This window comes from Eschrichtius robustus, chromosome 2 (genome assembly GCF_028021215.1).
Source record: "Eschrichtius robustus isolate mEscRob2 chromosome 2, mEscRob2.pri, whole genome shotgun sequence".
Classification (NCBI taxonomy): Eukaryota; Metazoa; Chordata; class Mammalia; order Artiodactyla; family Eschrichtiidae; genus Eschrichtius; species Eschrichtius robustus.
In genome coordinates this window covers 27,914,340-27,933,682 of record NC_090825.1, presented here as the reverse complement: position 1 = coordinate 27,933,682, position 19,343 = coordinate 27,914,340, and the positions used below count along the sequence as shown (strand labels likewise).

The 19,343-nt window shown below is 40.7% G+C and overlaps 1 protein-coding gene across 2 annotated transcripts in view; it reads left to right on the top strand.

The window, feature by feature from the left end:
* The window catches only part of ADAMTS12 (ADAM metallopeptidase with thrombospondin type 1 motif 12), a 372,760-nt gene that overhangs the window by 130,666 nt on the left and 222,751 nt on the right, over nt 1-19,343 (top strand). For both annotated transcript variants that reach the window (XM_068535210.1, XM_068535209.1), the window contains exon 3: nt 16,578-16,728. In XM_068535210.1, coding sequence (XP_068391311.1) covers nt 16,578-16,728 — 151 coding nt within the window. The remainder of the gene's footprint in view (nt 1-16,577; nt 16,729-19,343) is intronic.

The following is a 19,343-nucleotide window of genomic DNA, read 5'->3' as shown; positions in this document are numbered from 1 at the left end:
GAACTAAGAAGATGAGTGGGAGTTATAGGCATATAGACTTTTTTTTTTTTTTAACATCTTTATTGGAGTATAATTGCTTTACAATGGTGTGTTAGTTTCTGCTTTATAACAAAGTGAATCAGTTATACATATACATATGTTCCCATATCTCTTCCCTCTTGCGTCTCCCTCCCACCCTCCCTATCCCACCCCTCTAGGTGGTCACAAAGCACTGAGCTGATCTCCCTATGCTATGCGGTTGCTTCCCACTAGCTATCTATTTTACGTTTGGTAGTGTATATATGTCCATGCCACTCTCTCACTTTGTCACAGCTTACCCTTCACCCTCCCCATATCCTCAAGTCCATTCTTGTTTCTAGATTTTTTGATGATGGCCATTCTGACCGGTGTGAGATGACATCTCATTGTAGTTTTGATTTGCATTTCTCTAATGATTAATGATGTTGAGCATCCTTTCATGTGTTTGTTGGCAATCTGTATATCTTCTTTGGAGAAATGTCTATTTAGGTCTTCTGCCCATTTTTGGATTGGGTTGTTTGTTTTTTTGTTATTGAGCTGCATGAGCTGCTTGTAAATTTTGGAGATTAATCCTTTGTCAGTTGCTTAATTTGCAAATATTTTCTCCCATTCTGAGGGTTATCTTTTGGTCTTGTTTATGGTTTCCTTTGCTGGCACACAGACTTTTAACACCATAAAGGGAAGAGAGTTCTAATAATTATTTTAGCAATAGCAGATGCCTTGAGAAGTATCTCTCCTCATTAGAAGAGCGTTTATGATGTGGGTGAGTGGAGGTGAGGAAGCAATTCCAGTATCTGCTGAAAAATTGACCCTCGAAGAGTCTTAGGATAAGATTCTCTAATTTTATAAGAAGCCACTATTTTTGAATGAATGCTACACGCCAGCCATTTTAATAGGTGCTTCCTCACAACAGTTCATTTATTCTTCTTAACAGCTTTAGCAAGTAGGCAATCCCCATTTCTCATATGAACAGCTGGTGACTCATCAATCAACTACTTTGACCAAGGTCACATAGGAAGAAAGCATAGAACCAGGATAAGAACTCAGATCCAGATTTAGCAATAAAGTCCAAGCTCTCCCCACCATATTGGTGTTTTTGAATTTGCAGATTGTAATCCATTACATGGATGTGAAATCAACTTAGTGTGTTAGAACCAGAATTTAAATTGAATAACAGAGAATGGAATATATCAGAATGCCTCCTACATAGCAAAAGAGGGAAGCATTGCCTCCTGAAATGTTTTGGCTATATACTGGGGTCACAATGTGAAATGTATTTTTGACTGCAGGTCAAGGTGAACACCTTAACCTCATGAACCGTTCACCTTCTTGACTTCCCTTCCCTAGAATTCTTTGATTGGGTTCCCTTTGGTGACCTATTCCTATGACCACTCCCCAGGTGTATGACTTTCCTAAGGCTGCTGTAACAAATTACTACAAATGCAGTGGCTTAAAACAACACAATCCTCTTACAGTTCTGAAGGTCATGACTAATGAGTGTCATTAGGGTCACTTTTCTTCTGGAGGCTTCAGGGCAATCTGTTTTCTCACCTTTTTCAGTTTCTAGAGGCTGCCTGTGTTCCTTGGCTTGTGGCCTCTTCCTTGTCTCATTACAGCCTCTTGCTTCTGTCATTACCTCTTCTACTACTCATTCTGATCCTCCCGCCTCCCTCTTAGAGGATTCTGCTGATGACACTGAGTCAACAATCTCCTCATCTCAAAATCCTTAACTTAATTACATCTGCAAAGTCCCCTTTACCATGTAAAGCAACCTATGCACAGATTCCAGGGATTAGGATGTGAACATCTTTGGGGGCCATATTCATCCTACCCTACCAGGCTTGCCTTACAAACCCTGAATGCTTAAACTTTAATATTCCCCTTTCTGACCACAACCTCTTCTGCATTTGCCTCGTTTGTCATCTCCTTTGACTTGCTTTTCAGTGGCTCACGATCTCAGCTGAGGCTTCAACTGGGCTCTGTCAAAGGTTGGTGCCTTCTCCCATTCTTCAGAGCAGTTTCCCAGATGCCTTTCCTACTTGCCTCAAGTAGACGATTTTACCCTCTACTTAAAGAGAAAAAGAGATTCCTCATATATATTGCTTCAGTGATTCTCTTTTTCTCCCTGTGCCACCTTTGAGGGAGGATACAGTATTTCTAGTCACAAAACAAAAGTATTAGAGAACAGTGTTTGTTTTACTGAAGGTTTCATAGGTAAAAAAGATAAAGGAGTTTACCTTGTACATTTCCTATGATGCTCCAAGCAAAAATCCCCATTTTCTTTTTTGCACATCTTTCACGTTGGCCGCCAGCTGATGCATCTTCTTCTATGGGTTTTTTCCTTTCTAGCCTCTCCATCTCCAGGTGCCGCTTTATCTAAATCTGGATTATTTCTGGGACTCCCAGCTTCTCCCTTCTTTCTTCCTTTTTTTGCTTTAATAAATTTATTTATTAATTTATTTTTATTTTTGGCTGTGTTGGGTCTTCGTTTCTGTGCGAGGGCTTTCTCCAGTTGTGGTGAGTGGGGGCCACTCTTCATCGCGGTGTATGGGCCTCTCACTGTCGCGGCCTCTCCCGTTGCGGAGCACAGGCTCCAGACGCGCAGGCTCAGTAGTTGTGGCTCACGGGCTTAGTTGCTCCGCGGCATGTGGGATCTTCCCAGACCAGGGCTCGAACCCGTGTCCCCTGCATTGGCAGGCAGATTCTTAACCACTGCGCCACCAGGGAAGCCCTTCCTTCTTTCTTGAACACCCTTATTTAGGACTTCCTCAGTTGCTATTTCCCTTCCTCATACCACTTTAATGTTGTCTTCAAGGAGGTCAAAGTCTATTCTACTGAGTAGGAAGGTTTTCTTTTGCCCTTGGCCTAAAAGTACTGTATTAACCCAGACCCGTTCTCCTCACAGGGTAGTGGGCGATTACAAGTAACTAAAATAAATTTGTTCCACTATAGTTATGACTTTAGTGTGGCATACAAAGTAGAGACAGTGAGTGTGGACTTACACTCTCATGAAGAGCCCTTGGGAAGGCAAATCTTCCTTAACCAATTTCGTTCTAGACATGTAATGAGGATATAAATATTTCTCAGTGGTCACATTCATGTCTTTAGCATTGCACACTAGACCTCCTCTTCCTTTTTTCCCCCTTTCTCTGCCATGGCACTTAGTGAAGTTAATGGGCCATCAAATTCTCTCATGGTTTGCCAACTCCCATCACTAAGCCATGAGACAAGGCATTCCCCTTTGGCCCTGAGCCATTGGTAAACAACCCTGGAATGCTCTGTTTCATTTCAAAATCACTTTGGTGGCCATATCAACAGTCTTGACAGGCTGTTGTGCTCTTCCCTCCAGGAGTGGGAGCTCTCCCTGATCAGGGATTGTTGCCCATCAGGGATTGTCACCCATCACAGTGGGAGAAGCAGGGCCAGGGTCGTGTTCTCCACAGCCCAGGGGTGGTGGGGGGGCTTTGCATCCTTACAGTGGAGGGTGTTTTCTGACTGGAGAATGATGGACTGCTGGAGCTTCATGAAAGAATAGTGTTGTGTCTTGGCTAAATCTACGATAATGGTTTTCTGCTCCCCGTGGAAGAAAGTGCTTTCACTTGTTCTCCTTAATAACATGGTTCCTGGGCTCCCAAGGTACTAGCTAATTTTTTCCCCTTCCTTTTAGTTGGGCTTCTCATTTTCTAGTGATGACAAACATGGATTGCTGCTTAGAGGGACAAAAAAAAGCAAACACATAGAGAAATTTTGAGAAACAAAAAAATTGTCTGATAGAAGATTATTGTGAGAATGAGTCAGAAATGACCTTAAGTGTCTGATGGGATTAGAAAGACCATTTTTTAAGACACTGTCATCTATGAGGCTCCCACCCTGTCCCTGAAGACAGCATGAGAGAGAAGTTCTGTTGAGTTATTGGTTGCTACAGTGACTCGTAGATGATGTTCCTTGATTCTGTTGGCTTATCTAAGAACACATGGTTTGAGATGTAATGAAAATTTCTTCTTTAATTTTTGAGAATAATAGGTTTGGTAGGATTCTTTAGCATTTGTGTCAGGTCAGCTTCTTTCAGACTGCACGTTTTCTTCTTGGTGTGAAATGATTTCACATTTATTTCACATTTCAAATCCAAAACATTTATTCACCTACTTCCTAGAATGGTTTAAACTTTATTTTTGGGGATCTTTTAAGTGCCCTGATCTGCCAAGATGTTAAGGGCCTTCTCTGCGAACCTCAGATTTAGGGGGATATTCTATACAAACTGCAATCAGCAATCATTATTGTTGACACTTCTTTTGATCGAGGTGAACTAAATGTTTAATTAGGGCCATGACAAGTATTTCGCCATATCTGTAGTGTTATGCCAGTTTGATGGTGAGAGAAGTTAAAAACAATCCAGCACTACCTAATGGAATAGCGTAGTGTTTTTCAGAGTATGATACATGAATTATCTATATCAACAACCCCAAGGTGCTTACTAAAATGCAGATTCCTGGGTATCACATTAGATTTACTGATTGGAATCTCTGGACAAGGCTCCCAGGTATATGCATTTTTAATAGCTTTCCATGTGGTTCTTTTGCATGCTAAAATTAGAGATAAGTGGGTCATCTGATGCCTCATTCTCTTTGGTGGTTACATTTTAAATTTCTAAAAATCCACTTTATTGGGCTGAGTGGCTGTCCTATCTCTCTCTCTCTCTCTCTCTCTCTCTCTCTATCTCTTATCTCTCTTTCTATCCAACCTCCCATAAGAAAAATAGTGAGTGAATCTGTGGCAACAGCTCTTGGGAATTGTAATTGAATAAATGCACTCAGTTTCAAGTACTATCAAGGAAGAAACAAAGAAAATTAATTAAGGGACAACTTTTCTACCCTTATGTGAGCAGAAGGTTTTCTTCTGGAACCCCAAACTGCGTACTTCCAGAAACAAACAACCATGTTAAGCATGCTGCAAGATGAGGAAGTGATTGATTGAGTCACAGGGAAGAGTCCAAGCACCATCACCTGGAGGAAAACCATGGGGACAGCAGGCCAGGCACTGTTCAGGCTCATTTTTATATATTACTTTATTCTGTTCTTATCAAAACTCCTCAACAAAGAATATGTTCTTGTAGCCATTTTACAGATGAGGAGACCGAGGCTCAGAGAGACCAAATTACTTGTGCAAATTACTACTCTGCTTGCTAGTGCTGGAGTTGAGTGTTGAACTGAGCCCTGTCTCCAAAGTCTGGCTTTTCCACTAGTGGAATACATACTGTGCTGTAGATTCTGTTTCCAGTAGGAGAAGGGGGAGGGCAGGACCTGGCTCCCGTGGTTGACCTAGAGACTTGGAAACTAAGTTTATTGAAGATTTCAGCCTTAATTCATTTGAAGAAATCCCAGTTTGAGAATCAGCCTTGATCTTCCTGAGCGATGCCCTGAAAACCAACCTCCCAGGCTGAGTGGTGTGTGAAGTTTGATTCGAAGGCTTCCACCATCGCTTCCAGCTCTAAGACTATCAAAAAGCAAGAAAGAGAAAGCTATTAATTCTGTCTCCTCTCAGATTTTTCCAGACAGTTCAATGTATGTCCAGGCACCACTGATTCTCCCCTAATTAGTGTATTTATTATGAAGAATTGGCTCAGACGATTATGGAGGCTAAGAAGTTGCACAATCTGCCATCTGCAAGCTGGAGAACCAGGACAGCCATGGTGTCATTTGGTCCATGGCTGAAGGCCTGACAGCCAGGGGAGCTGATGGTGTAAATCCCAGTCTGAGGGCTGGAGAAGATCTGAACCTCAAGAAATTGGATGACACCCACCCACATTGGGGACAGCAATCGACTGAGTCCACTGATTTAAATGCTGATGACATCTGGAAACGCCCTCACAGACACACCCAGAAATAATGTTTAATCTGGGCACCTCATAGCCTGTTGTGTTGAAACATAAAATTATCCATCACATCAGGGATCTGGGGGGGAATGTTCCTTAGACTATCATAATAGCTAATAGCTAACACTTATTAGGTACATACTATGTGCTGACACTCATCCAAGCACTTTACACTAACTCATTTAGTAAACATGACACTTTTTAATAAGCTAGTTAACAAGTTACTACCTCTATTTATATTTTTCACATGAGAAAACTGAAGCCCAGAGAGCTTAAGTTACGTGCAGCTAAGAGATGAACCAAATGGCTGGACTTGAGAATACCTGCTTTCAGTCACCCCTTTATATCGTGTTCACTGTGGATGATGCTATGATAAAATGAGCTACTGTGCATTTATGACTACCTACCATATATATGTCAAGCCTTCTGCTAGGCATTTTAATACAGTGTCTCTGATAGTTATTACAACCATGCTAATTAAGATAGATTTTGCCCCATTTTACAGATGAGAAAACTGGGGCTCAACGTTTTAACTAATTTGACCACAACTCATGCTATTTTGATTAAACCCTGTCATAACTTTTTGATCTTATATATTTTTTGAACTCATTTTATCAACTTTCTAATGTAGGGATTTTTTTTTCTACTACTTGGACTCTGAACTGCCAGCCAGTGTGTGGGATGTGGTCTTGTGTATATTAGGGTTTGGGTAGGTTCCTCCGAAGAGCATCGGCGAGGTATGAGGACATGTAGGTTGATATTCTAGGGCTCTAACGGGGACAGCTCCTTCTCGAAGTAGAGCTTGGCTTTCGATTCTGTATGATCACAACCCCAGTCCCTGGCTTTTCCTGGTACCTCCATGCCGCTTCCATTCTGGCCTCAGGACAATGGCAGCTCCCTCACACAACCCTTGTCCTGCCAGATTTGTTCCCCATGATTCACTTTTTTTTTAAACATCTTTATTGGAGTATAATTGCCTTACAATGTTGTGTTAGTTTCTGCTTTATAACAAAGTGAATCAGCTATATGTATACATATATCCCCATATCCCCTCCCTCTTGCGTCTCCCTCCCACCCTCCCTGCCCCACCCCTCTAGGTAGTCACAAAGCACTGAGCTGATCTCCCTGAGGAATCAGGCTCCCTGACTTCAGACTATACTACAAAGCTACAGTAATCAAGACAGTATGGTACTGGCACAAAAACAGAAATATAGATCAATGGAACAGGATAGAAAGCCCAGAGATAAACCCATGCACATATGGTCACCTTATCTTTGATAAAGGAGGCAAGAATATACAATGGAGAAAAGACAGTCTCTTCAATAAGTGGTGCTGGGAAACCTGGACAGCTACATGTAAAAGAATGAAATTAGAACACTTCCTAACACCATACACGAAAATGAACTCAACGTGATTCATTTTAATTTGGGTAAATGTTACATTTTTTATACCTAGTTGCTTCTTTCAATTCTCTGCTGTGTGCATTACTTTGGTGTTTCCAAGTTGGCTCCTGATTGGCTTGATCACAAAAAAACAAACTATTATAGTGAAATGTCACATTTTTGCAGTTTGTTTTTCTTCTAAGACAAGTCTTCAAATTTTCCCTGGATTCCAGTACTCATCACTGTATGATGCATACACATATGGATCCCTCTCCTTCACTAGTCAGCCACTCTGTAGAAATATGCAGTCCAATATGGTAGCCATTAACCACCTGGGGCTGTTTAAAGATAATAATTAGAGTTAAATGAAGTTAAGAATTCAGTTCCACTGTTACATTAGCCACAAATCAAGTGCTCAATAGACACATGTGGCTAGTGGCTATTGAGTTGGACAGTGCAGATACAGAACATCTCTGTCATCACAGGAAGTTCTATTTGACAGCACTATTTTAGGAGGTAGGGACCAGATCTGTATTGTTGCAAAACCTGCCTGGCACATGTGCGACCAGGTGGATGCACCAGAGAATGTCTTCCTGGCTTGAGCTTTACCTAGGGCTGCCAAGACTAATATGCAAAATCTTTGTGAATCGATGACATTACCAGGTTACACTCCCCTTTGGCTCCATGAGGGCCAGTCAGGGAGCTCTTGGCCTCAGAGCAGAGGGGGGATTATTCCTGGAGGAATCTTCCCAGTGGTTTCATCTCTGTATGCTGAGGCTTCTGTCATCCCTTGACTTCTTTTTTTTTTTTTAAACATCTTTATTGAAGTATAATTGCTTCACAATGGTGTGTTAGTTTCTGCTTTATAACAAAGTGGATCAGCTACAGATATACACACATTCCCATATCTCCTCCCTCCCGCATCTCCCTCCCTCCCACCCTCCCCATCCCACCCCCCCAGGCGGTAACAAAGCACCGTGCTGATCACCCTGTGCTATGCAGCTGCTTCCCACTAGCTATCTATTTTACATTTGGTAGTGTATATATGTCCATGACACTCTCTCATCCTGTCAAATCTCACCCCTCCCCCTCCCCATATCCTCAAGTCCATTCTTTAGTAGGTCTGTGTCTTTATTCCCATCCTGCCACTAGGTTCTTCATGGCCTTTTTTTTTTTTTTTTTCCTTAGATTCCATATATATGTGATAGCATACTGTATTTGTTTTTCTCTTTCTGACTTACTTCACTCTGTATCACAGACTCTAACTCCATCCACCTCATTACAAATACCTCCATTTCATTTCTTTTTATGGCTGAGTAATATTCCATTGTATATATGTGCCACATCTTCTTTATCCATTCATCCGATGATGGACACTTAGGTTGCTTCCATGTCCTGGCTATTGTAAATAGAGCTGCAATGAACATTTTGGTACAGGACTCTTTTTGAATTATGGTTTTCTCAGGGTATATGCCCAGTAGTGGGATTGCTGGGTCGTATGGTAGTTCTATTTTTAGTTTTTTAAGGAACCTCCATACTGTTCTCCATAGTGGCTGTATCAATTTACATTCCCACCAACAGTGCAAGAGTGTTCCCTTTTCTCCACACCCTCTCCAGCATTTATTGTTTGTAGATTTTTTGATGATGGCCATTCTGACTGGTGTGAGATGATACCTCACTGTAGTTTTGATTTGCATTTCTCTAATGATTAATGATGTTGAGCATTCTTTCATGTGTTTGTTGGCCATCTGTATATCTTCTTTGGAGAAATGTCTATTTAGGTCTTCTGCCCATTTTTGGATTGGGTTGTTGGTTTTTTTGTTATTGAGCTGCATGAGCTGCTTGTAAATCTTGGAGATTAATCCTTTGTCAGTTGCTTCATTTGCAAATATTTTCTCCCATTCTGAGGGTTGTCTTTTCGTCTTGTTTATGGTTTCCTTTGCAGTGCAAAAGCTTTTAAGTTACATTAGGTCCCATTTGTTTATTTGTGTTCTTATTTCCATTTCCCTAGGAGCTGGGTCAAAAAGGATCTTGCTGTGATTTATGTCATAGAGTGTTCTGCCTATGTTTTCCTCTAAGAGTTTTATAGTGTCTGGCCTTACACTTAGGTCTTTAATCCATTTTGAGTTTATTTTTGTGTATGGTGTCAGGGAGTGTTCTAATTTCATACTTTTACATGTACCTGTCCAATTTTCCCAGCACCACTTATTAAAGAGGCTGTCTTTTCTCTACTGTATATGCTTGCCTCCTTTATCAAAGATAAGGTGACCATATGTGCGTGGGTTTATCTCTGGGCTTTCTATCCTGTTCCATTGATCTATATTTCTGTTTTTGTGCCAGTACCAAACTGTCTTGATTACTGTAGCTTTGTAATATAGTCTGAAGTCAGGGAGCCTGATTCCTCCAGCTCCATTTTTCGTTCTCAAGATTGCTTTGGCTATTCGGGGTCTTTTGTGTCTCAATACAAATTGTGAAATTTTTTGTTCTAGTTCTGTGAAAAATGCCAGTGGTAGTTTGATAGGGATTGCATGGAATCTGTAGATTGCTTTGGGTAGTAGAGTCATTTTCACAATGTTGATTCTTCCAATCCAGGAACATGGTATATCTCTCCATCTATTTGTATCATCTTTAATTTCTTTCATCAGTGTCCTATAATTTTCTGCATACAGGTCTTTTGTCTCCTTAGGTAGGTTTATTCCTAGATATTTTATTCTTTTTGTTGCAATGGTAAACGGGAGTGTTCTCTTAATTTCACTTTCAGATTTTTCATCATTAGTATATAGGAATGCAAGAAATTTCTGTGCATTAATTTTGTATCCTGCTACTTTACCAAATTCATTGATTAGCTCTATTAGTTTTCTGGTGCCAGTTTTAGGATTCTCTATGTATAGTATCATGTCATCTGCAAACAGTGACAGCTTTACTTCTTCTTTTCCGATTTGGATTCCTTTTATTTCTTTTTCTTCTCTGATTGCTGTGGCTAACACTTCCAAAACTATGTTGAATAATAGTGGTGAGAGTGGGCAACCTTGTCTTGTTCCTGATCTTAGTGGAAATGGTTTCAGTTTTTCACCATTGAGGACAATGTTGGCTGTGGGTTTGTCATATATGGCCTTTATTATGTTGAGGAAAGTTCCCTCTATGCCTACTTTCTGTAGGGCTTTTATCATAAATGGGTGTTGAATTTTGTCGAAAGCTTTCTCTGCATCTATTGAGATGATCATATGGTTTTTCTCCTTCAGTTTGTTCATATGATGTATCACGTTGATTGATTTGCGTATATTGAAGAATCCTTGCATTCCTGGTATAAACCCCACTTGATCATGGTGTATAATCCTTTTAATGTGCTGTTGGATTCTGTTTGCTAGTATTTTGTTGAGGATTTTTGCATCTATGTTCATCAGTGATATTGGCCTGTAGTTTTCTTTCTTTGTGACATCTTTGTCTGGTTTTGGTATCAGGGTGATGGTGGCCTCGTAGAATGAGTTTGGGAGTGTTCCTCCCTCTGCAATATTTTGGAAGAGTTTGAGAAGGATAGGTGTTAGCTCTTCTCTAAATGTTTGATAGAATTCGCCTGTGAAGCCATCTGGTCCTGGGCTTTTGTTTGTTGGAAGATTTTTAATCACAGTTTCAATTTCAGTGCTTGTGATTGGTCTGTTCATATTTTCTATTTCTTCCTGGTTCAGTCTCGGTAGGTTGTGCATTTCTAAGAATCTGTCCATTTCTTCCAGGTTGTCCATTTTATTGGCATAGAGTTGCTTGTAGTAATCTCTCATGATCGTTTGTATTTCTGCAGTGTCAGTGGTTACTTCTCCTTTTTCATATCTAATTCTATTGATTTGAGTCTTCTCCCTTTTTCTCTTGATGAGTCTGGCTAATGGTTTATCAATTTTGTTTATCTTCTCGAAGAACCAGCTTTTAGTTTCATTGATTTTTGCTATTGTTTCCTTCATTTCTTTTTCATTTATTTCTGATCTGATCTTTATGATTTCTTTCCTTCTGCTAGCTTTGGGGTTTTTTTGCTCTTCTTTCTCTAATTGCTTTAGGTGCAAGGTTAGGTTGTTTATTCGAGATGTTTCCTGTTTCTTGATGTAGGCTTGTATTGCTATAAACTTCCCTCTTAGCACTGCTTTTGCTGCATCCCATAGGTTTTGGGTCGTCGTGTCTCCATTGTCATTTGTTTCTAGGTATTTTTTGATTTCCCCTTTGATTTCTTCAGTGATCACTTCGTTATTAAGTAGTGTATTGTGTAGCCTCCATGTGTTTGTATTTTTTACAGACCTTTTCCTGTAATTGATATCTAGTCTCATAGCGTTGTGGTCAGAAAAGATACTTGATACGATTTCAATTTTCTTAAATTTACCAAGGCTTGATTTGTGACCCAAGATATGATCTATCCTGGAGGATGTTCCATGAGCACTTGAGAAAAATGTGTATTCTGTTGTTTTTGGGTGGAATGTCCTATAAATATCAATTAAGTCCATCTTGTTTAATGTATCATTTAAAGCTTGTGTTTCCTTATTTATTTTCATTTTGGATGATCTGTCCATTGGTGAAAGTGGGGTGTTAAAGTCCCCTACTATGATTGTGTTACTGTCGATTTCCCTTTCATCCCTTGACTTCTGACTTAGGGTCCTGGCTGCGTATTAAATGATAGAAAGTTTTTCTGCGTCTTGCAACCCAGCAACAAAAAAGTTAATAATTCTGGAAGGCTGTAATGGCTTTAGGACTGGACCAGGTGTATTGGAGACTGTAGAAGTTCAGTCTTCTGTCTGTGCCCTCAAAAAGCATCTGCCCTCAATGGCCTTTGTCTCCCCTGGGACACAGCACTGGAATGTGTATCACCTAGGGAGGTACCTCCCCTCACCTTCTGCAAAGATGCTGTGTGAGGTGGGGAAAGGTCTGTGATACAGGACTCAAGTTCTGACCTCTAGGCCCAGTGGCATCAGAGCTTATGGGCTAGTGTCTCGGGACGTGTGAGCACTATACCTTTTTAAACACAAACATTCTAGAGCTTTGTTGTTCTCCTTTCTGCTGTTTTATGGATATCAGTCTCGTCTTCCTGGCTGGGTTGTAAACCTCGAGGGCAGGGGTCACTGCCCCTCTGAGAGCTCTTAGCACTGGGCTGGCCATGTGATAGATGCAGATTGATAATCCATAAGGGTGATTTGGGGGTCTGATTTTATCTTCTGTCCTGTGTATATAGTGAGCGACAGGTGATATCTTTCCCAGTGATCCATGCACTATAATTGAGTATTTTGGGTACCTCTTTATCCCAAATTAGTTTTTTTCTGTTCTTGATTTCAGAATATGTTCATCATGTTGTCTTCATCACCATGGTAAGAAACAAATTGATTTGTTAACTTCTGAAATTTTCAAGTGAAAAAGGCATTTCTTTCCAGGACAGGTTGATGAGTTTTAGTGACAATGTTCCACTGCACACCTCCAGGGGGTGCCACTCACAGTTTTTTCTATGTGAATAACACCCCCTTGAGTTGTGCAACACAGGGCCCTGAGTGTTGAATTTGATAATTTCCCCTTATGTCTTTTACAATACCATTGTTTTTATTCTTTGGTCTGCTGTTTTCACCTGTGGTAAAACCTGAAGGCATGACAACATAGGTTAGATGACTCTTCAAGGTCTCTGGGCTTTGCAGTTCTAGAACATTCTATTCACAAATTGCTTGTAAGACACTACCAGTTTCCCATTGGACCCTAAATCATTGCACCAACTGAAGTATAACGTCAAGTACATCAAGATGACTAATACTTTGATGGGAGTTGAGGAGAAGGAGGAGAGGTTGTAGGCAACTATTCTCAGTAGGAGACTAGGAAAAATAAATTGGTACTAAAGACTCTTAAGCTTCTTCCCCCTCCTTCCTTAGCAGAGAGCAGTAGAGGTTCAATGCCAAATGACTCATGCTAAGGTAGCTCAGTCCTTTGTCTCATCCCCACTGGTTGGGACTGGTAAGAAGTAGTATGAAGAGTCTGGTTTAATGGACCTTGAGAAATCCCCCTGCCTTAAATTTCTTCCATTGGCCAGTCCCTAACACTCGAAACGAACTAGAAGACATTATTATTATTATTTTTTTTGTATCAAGTAATGCTTCCTGTAAAGAATTAAGGATAGGTTTAAAACAAATGTATTAGTGTTAGAAATCAGTGTAAGGTTACCCTTGGGGATGGTATTGACTGGGAAGGGAAACAGGAAGTTTCTTGGCTGCTGGCAATGTTCTGTTTCTGCGTTTAGGTGTGCCCTCTATGAAAGATTTAGGGGACTTTACAATTATAACCTGCATATCTTTCTGTATTTTTATAATGCTTCAAAATACAGTTTATTTAAAACAATTCTTAGAAGAGAGCCTCAGGAAGCATTCACAGATATTTATAACTTAGTTAAAACAAGGAGGTGAGTTTATTTCCAAAGGACAGTTAGCAGTGTGCTGGGATACTGGATACTGGCAGGAGGAAGAGGAGATGACGGAGGTCAAAGGGCAAACTTGTCTGCTTTGAGCTTCTGCCTGGGGCTCATCCTGCTCTGGTTCTTCTGGGAACCTGTTCAAGCCCCCAGTGAATTAGATACCTTTTCCTCAAGTCCATTCTCATTCTCCTTCAAAGATATAAGAGGTGAGCAGTTTGTAGAGAAGACTGGAATGAAGAGCACCTTCTTTGGTCCAGATCCAGAGCTGGCAGTGGAAGAAGGTGGTTCTCTTGGGCAGTTAGCTTCAGGGAAAGCGTGGAGCCAGTCGTTCCTTCCGGTGGAAAGCAAACCAGTGTATCCTCTAACCAGAGCATGACCTGGCTCTGGTTAGATGAGAAGAGACCAGTGACCCATGGCCACTTGGGTACCAGGTGTACAAAGCTCTGTGTTTATATGTTGGGGGAGAGGGGAGGTGCAGAGCTCAGCTGGGAAATCTTCCCGCCTCACTCTCCGTGAACCAGTGATGTCCCATCATCCCCTATCCTGTCCCTTCCCTTCTCTGCGACAGACACGGGGTCCTGGGGCCAACAGCCCCACTTGCATATGAGCAGATGTTCTGTTTCCCCTCCAGCTGGTGGGTCACCCTGCTCTCCTAAGTCTCCATCCAGCTTCTGAGAAATATTTAGGCTGTACAGGTGATTTCCAGGTATACACTGGCAAAGCTGGCCTCGTGCAGGAACGGAAATGGAAGGAAGCCTTTAAGAAAATGCTTGTTTGGCTTTCAGGCACCCTCATTCGTCTTGCCCATAAAATAGTTATTATGTTCTCAACTGGAGCCCCATCTGTTTCTTCTGCACCACCTGGGTCCAAAATTTGAGGCTGGAGAAATACCAATATATCCTTCTTGTTGATGTTATTTATTTTTTCTTCAAGGACTTTAGTATTAGGTTGATGGCAGTTGCACAAATGGCCCCCACACCAGCCATCCCCGAGGAGTCCTTGCCTTCTCTTTTGTTTCCATGGAACAAATGAGCTTCATTAGCAATAGGCCCACCGTCTCTTTGTGTCCCTGGTCTTTGTCTCAGAGTAGAAATATAACCTAATCTCAGTCCTGCATAAGTCTGTTTCCAGCTAGTTTATTGTAGTCTGGACCTTGTCACTGATTCCTGTCCCAGAGGTTTTTCCTCAAAGAAAGAGGCTGAGGAAAAAAAATGTCATGTCTCCTAAGAAATGCCAGCAAATTTGAAGTCAGATATAACCGCTTCTGGAGTTGGTAGTTAAAATAATACCACCCTGCATTTGTAGAGCAGTTCACATGGCACTTGGATAAGCTTCAGCTCATTTGCTTCTCCTAACAGCCCTATGAGGTGGTAGGCATTATCCACATTTTACAGGTTGGGTGACCCATTCAAGGTCACAGAGCTATTTGTATGACTTTCAGTAAAGTGTTCCTTTTTTTCTGTTCTCCCTGTTATCAAAGATACTTTAAGGTCAGTAATCAAAATAGGAAGCCAATTGTGAGGTTTATGTTTAGATCTGGTTGTATTACTGGTACAGTGCAGCAAACGTTTTGGAAAGACCCCCAAGTTAAAGCCTGTTCAGCAGAGAGCATCTCCCTTCACAGAGCCCCTGTTGCCTCCTGACCCCGGGGGCCGCTCACCCCGTCTTCAGACTCGTCTGTGTAGCAGAGCATCCCCAGCTTGCTGACATGTGGTGAGGGACCTTGAACTTTGGGACCCATTCACATTTTTTCTAACCTCAAACTTTCCAGGTTTATTTTTGCAAACTTAATATTCATTGAACTGCTATATTGACTCCGGAGACCCTAAGACAATGAAAAGACGTAAAATCTGAGATCTGGCAAGAGTCTAATAACAGATAAAACTGTGGGCCACGCCCTTTTCTAGGAGCTTCGCATGTATTAACTCATTTAATCTTCACAGCATCCCTTGGTTATCCCCATTTTTCAATTGAGAAGGCTTAACCTGAGCAAGTCATTTGTCCCAAATCACAGAGCTAAAAAGTGGAGGAGCTGGGATGTGAAGCCAGGTTAATTCCAGAGTCTGAGCTCTTGGTCACCTCAAGGTGAAGCTGCAAGGAGGGAGTCGAGGGCAAGCCCTCTTTTTCATCAATATAGAATTCAGATCCTGAGAGTTAAGTCCATCCTAGGAGATCATTGGCAAAGTAATTCCTAAACATCTTAACTGGGCACTAGGAAATTTTCCCAAAGAGAAAACAGAGTTGTCGGCTATACCGCTTCTAGACCTGACCTCCAAAAAGAGTTATTCATTGCCCAGCATTCTCCAACTTATGGCTGATTCCCGTATCTGTGAAATGAGAGTGCCCTCTTTAGACTCTTGGAAACTCAGGCTCAGATCAGGAAATTAGTATTATATTTCTTTGTTTCCTTGAGAGCAGAATGGCATTACACACTTCAAGTCAAACTGCTACTCACTTACAGGTAAATGTTCCCAAAAGTTGTCCATGAAATATGGATTATAAGTACCGGTTCCATAACAGGGCAACCGGGAAACACTGGTTCCTAATTTAAGATTCATAGATATCCAGAGTTATAGGGGTGGAGGGAATCCACGAACCTGAAAAATTGTATGCTACCTTTGGATATGTGTGTATATATATAATTTTTTCATTAGCGTCTCAAAGGGATCATTACCCCAAAACATTTAATAACTGTGACTATGAAGACATTTCACTAAATTATTTACATGTAGCTCTTCTGTGAGATCAAATGGCAGACGATGAAAGCACCGGTCTTATGAGTTTCAGGGCTCATCATAATCTATATAATTTTCACTTTACTAATTTTCTTTGCCTTGGTAAAGAATTGATTCAAATAAAACCTTTGTATTGCATGTATTTACAGACTGGATTTTTCCATCTGCCACATGGAGACTTTTTCATTGAGCCTGTCAAAAATCATCTGCTGGCTGAGGGAGTATACCACCCACATGTCATGTACAGGAGGCAGAGGCCGGGCGTCCCAGAGATGAAGGAGCCAGCCTGCGGATTAAAGGGTACTGTGACTTAATCTCCTCACTGGATGGAGGAGTTTTTCTGTTTTATTATTGTTTTTTTTTTTTACAACAAGACCTGCTCTTCTTCAAATCTGTTATCTCCTCCCCATTCTGTGGCCAGAAAATATGTACCCTTGTACCCTTCACTACTCTGTACTCAAGTCTCTGTATTCTTAACGGGAAAGGAAAAAGGTATCTCTTACATCCTTGCCACATTAGTTGATGATATTTATATGGTATTCATAATGGTACATTTTTTCTTAAGCTTCTTCTGAATTCCTTGGAGGAAAATAGTTTAAATTACAAACAATGCTTTGCAGTATCAGCAATGTTATAATACATTAGCATGGAATATTACTAGACAGCTTGTCATATCTGCGTATGGAAAGCAGATTTAAATATTTGATGATGCTGATAGTGATAGTGTGAAGAGAAACTGAGAAAATACCAACACGTTATCAAATGATGAATTCAGCCAAGGTTCCTTTGGCTGCGTTTTGTCTGTAGTCCACTACAAGGTATGTTATCTGCCCCTGTGCCTTGGGAATGATCTGAACTGCTCCTCTCTGCCTTGTACTAAAGAGTTTCAGGTAGTTTTCAGAGCTAAACTGACCCAAGTTATTTCCTTGCGACGCCCATATTCTCTTTAATATGTAGGAGATAATAGTTATGCATAAAGGGCCACTGGAAATTGGGACTTTTAAAAAATATAATTTAGTTTCTCCTTTCTTCAGAGGAAAAAAAATAGTGGACTAGGGAGACAGTTAACAAAAGGAATCCATAATATTATTTATGTGTCTTAAGGATTTAGAAACCATGGACCTCAAAGGGAAAATAGATGAGGAAGGAATTAGGGATAGTAGATTCTGATAAGGGTTTCAGAGGACTCAGAACTTGGTTTTGCCAAGTAGGAGAAAGAAAGGACAGGGGAGGAGTAATTTCTCTGCAGACATCATCCAGACCCTAAGATAGATGGTAACTTTCCTGGGAGTTTCTTCCGTTATCTTAGCAGAGTATGTAAACAATAAGAAATTTTTGAGTCTATATTTCCTCTATACAAAAATGGACAGCTGCTTAAATTCCTTAACTTTAGTAAGCTATTGGAACTCTGACCTAAGTTAGATAACTTACTATCTAAATCTCCTTCCAGAAAGCACCAAGGGAAGAGACGCATCATCTGGTTGGTTTGAGTGATTGAGGTACCATTCCAGATAATTTAGTTTCAGTGTGAATTTTTAGGACTCTGTACCAATCCAATCATCCGGAAGGATTGGAATAATTGGAATAATTGCCCAATTCCTATTAATAATTGCCCAATTCTTATTAATCTTGGGTGATGGATGACACTTTGTATGTGTGATTTGATAGTTTTTGGATCACTAGGTAATTAATATGGCGGAGGGAGTTACTAGGGCAGTGAGTGAATTTGGCTGGGTAATTGCTCCTGTAGGCATGGTTGCTCTGTGAAATGAGTTAGGCTATTCCTCATCCACCCACCTGAACCCATTCTCTCCTTTATAACTCCCCTGTTGAGGTAGAGTTGAGTAATAATGTGTTGAGAATGGTGTGTGTTTAGTCATAAAGGCAGAAGAGATGAATAGGAAAAGAATGAGGTTTACAAATGTCATGCCCCCAATAGGTCACACACAATACCACAGTTATAGTGCTTGCAATACCATTTCATCATTGTGCTTCTAGGCCAACCTTAAGACCTACCACTACTATGAAACCTTCTCTGATTAATCCCACCTTGGAACAATCTTTGCATTGTGAATTTCTCCACACACATCTTCTAAAAGATACTCTCTTATACTTCTTTAAAACCCAGAATGTCAGAAGTGAACAGCTTTGTCAGAAGGACCTTTGAGAGTGCCTAATGTAGCCTCTTTCTCTCACCAAAGAAGCAATTGTGGCTCAGAGGAGGGAGTGAATTTTCAAAAGCATCAAGGCAGTTGGTGTTCAGAATATAACCAAGCTCCTAAGTCAAGGTTCTATTATACCTTGGACTTTATACTCTGTCATGTTTATTCTTTAAGTCTTCCTTGAATATAAATCTTGTTTTATCAACTATCTGGAAAGCCCCATTAGAGTAGGAACTCCCTTCCCAAACAGTATGTAACATAGTGTTAGGTGCAAAGTGGAAAATCAGTAAATCATTGAAATGAAATTAAGAGTGACTTGTAGCCACATAGATGAATCTAGAGTGCGCTGGCATCCGGTCCACATAACATAACAGAAGAAAGAAATGTGCGATTTCTAGATGTTAAGGAAGTGTCAGTTCTTTGTGACGATCTCCCTCCCTGAGGCAGTAATTGTGACTCAATACTAAAATGACAGCTAGAGATTGCTGAATAAGCTAATGTGCTTGTGATTATTCTTAAAGTATACTTGACATTTGGAATTTAAAAATCTTGGTATACTGAAATGTGCTTGGTCTCCCCGAAACAGGTAATTGCAGTGTTCTTGTACCATGTTACCCTGCAGAGGGGATGAAATTCACCAACACTAGCCCTGTCATTAGCCCACGTTAAGGTACACCTCGTGCTTAGGGAAGTCTGCTGCCAGATTGAATTACTGTGATTGTATCAAGAAAGACCACCTTTCCTTGTGTAAAA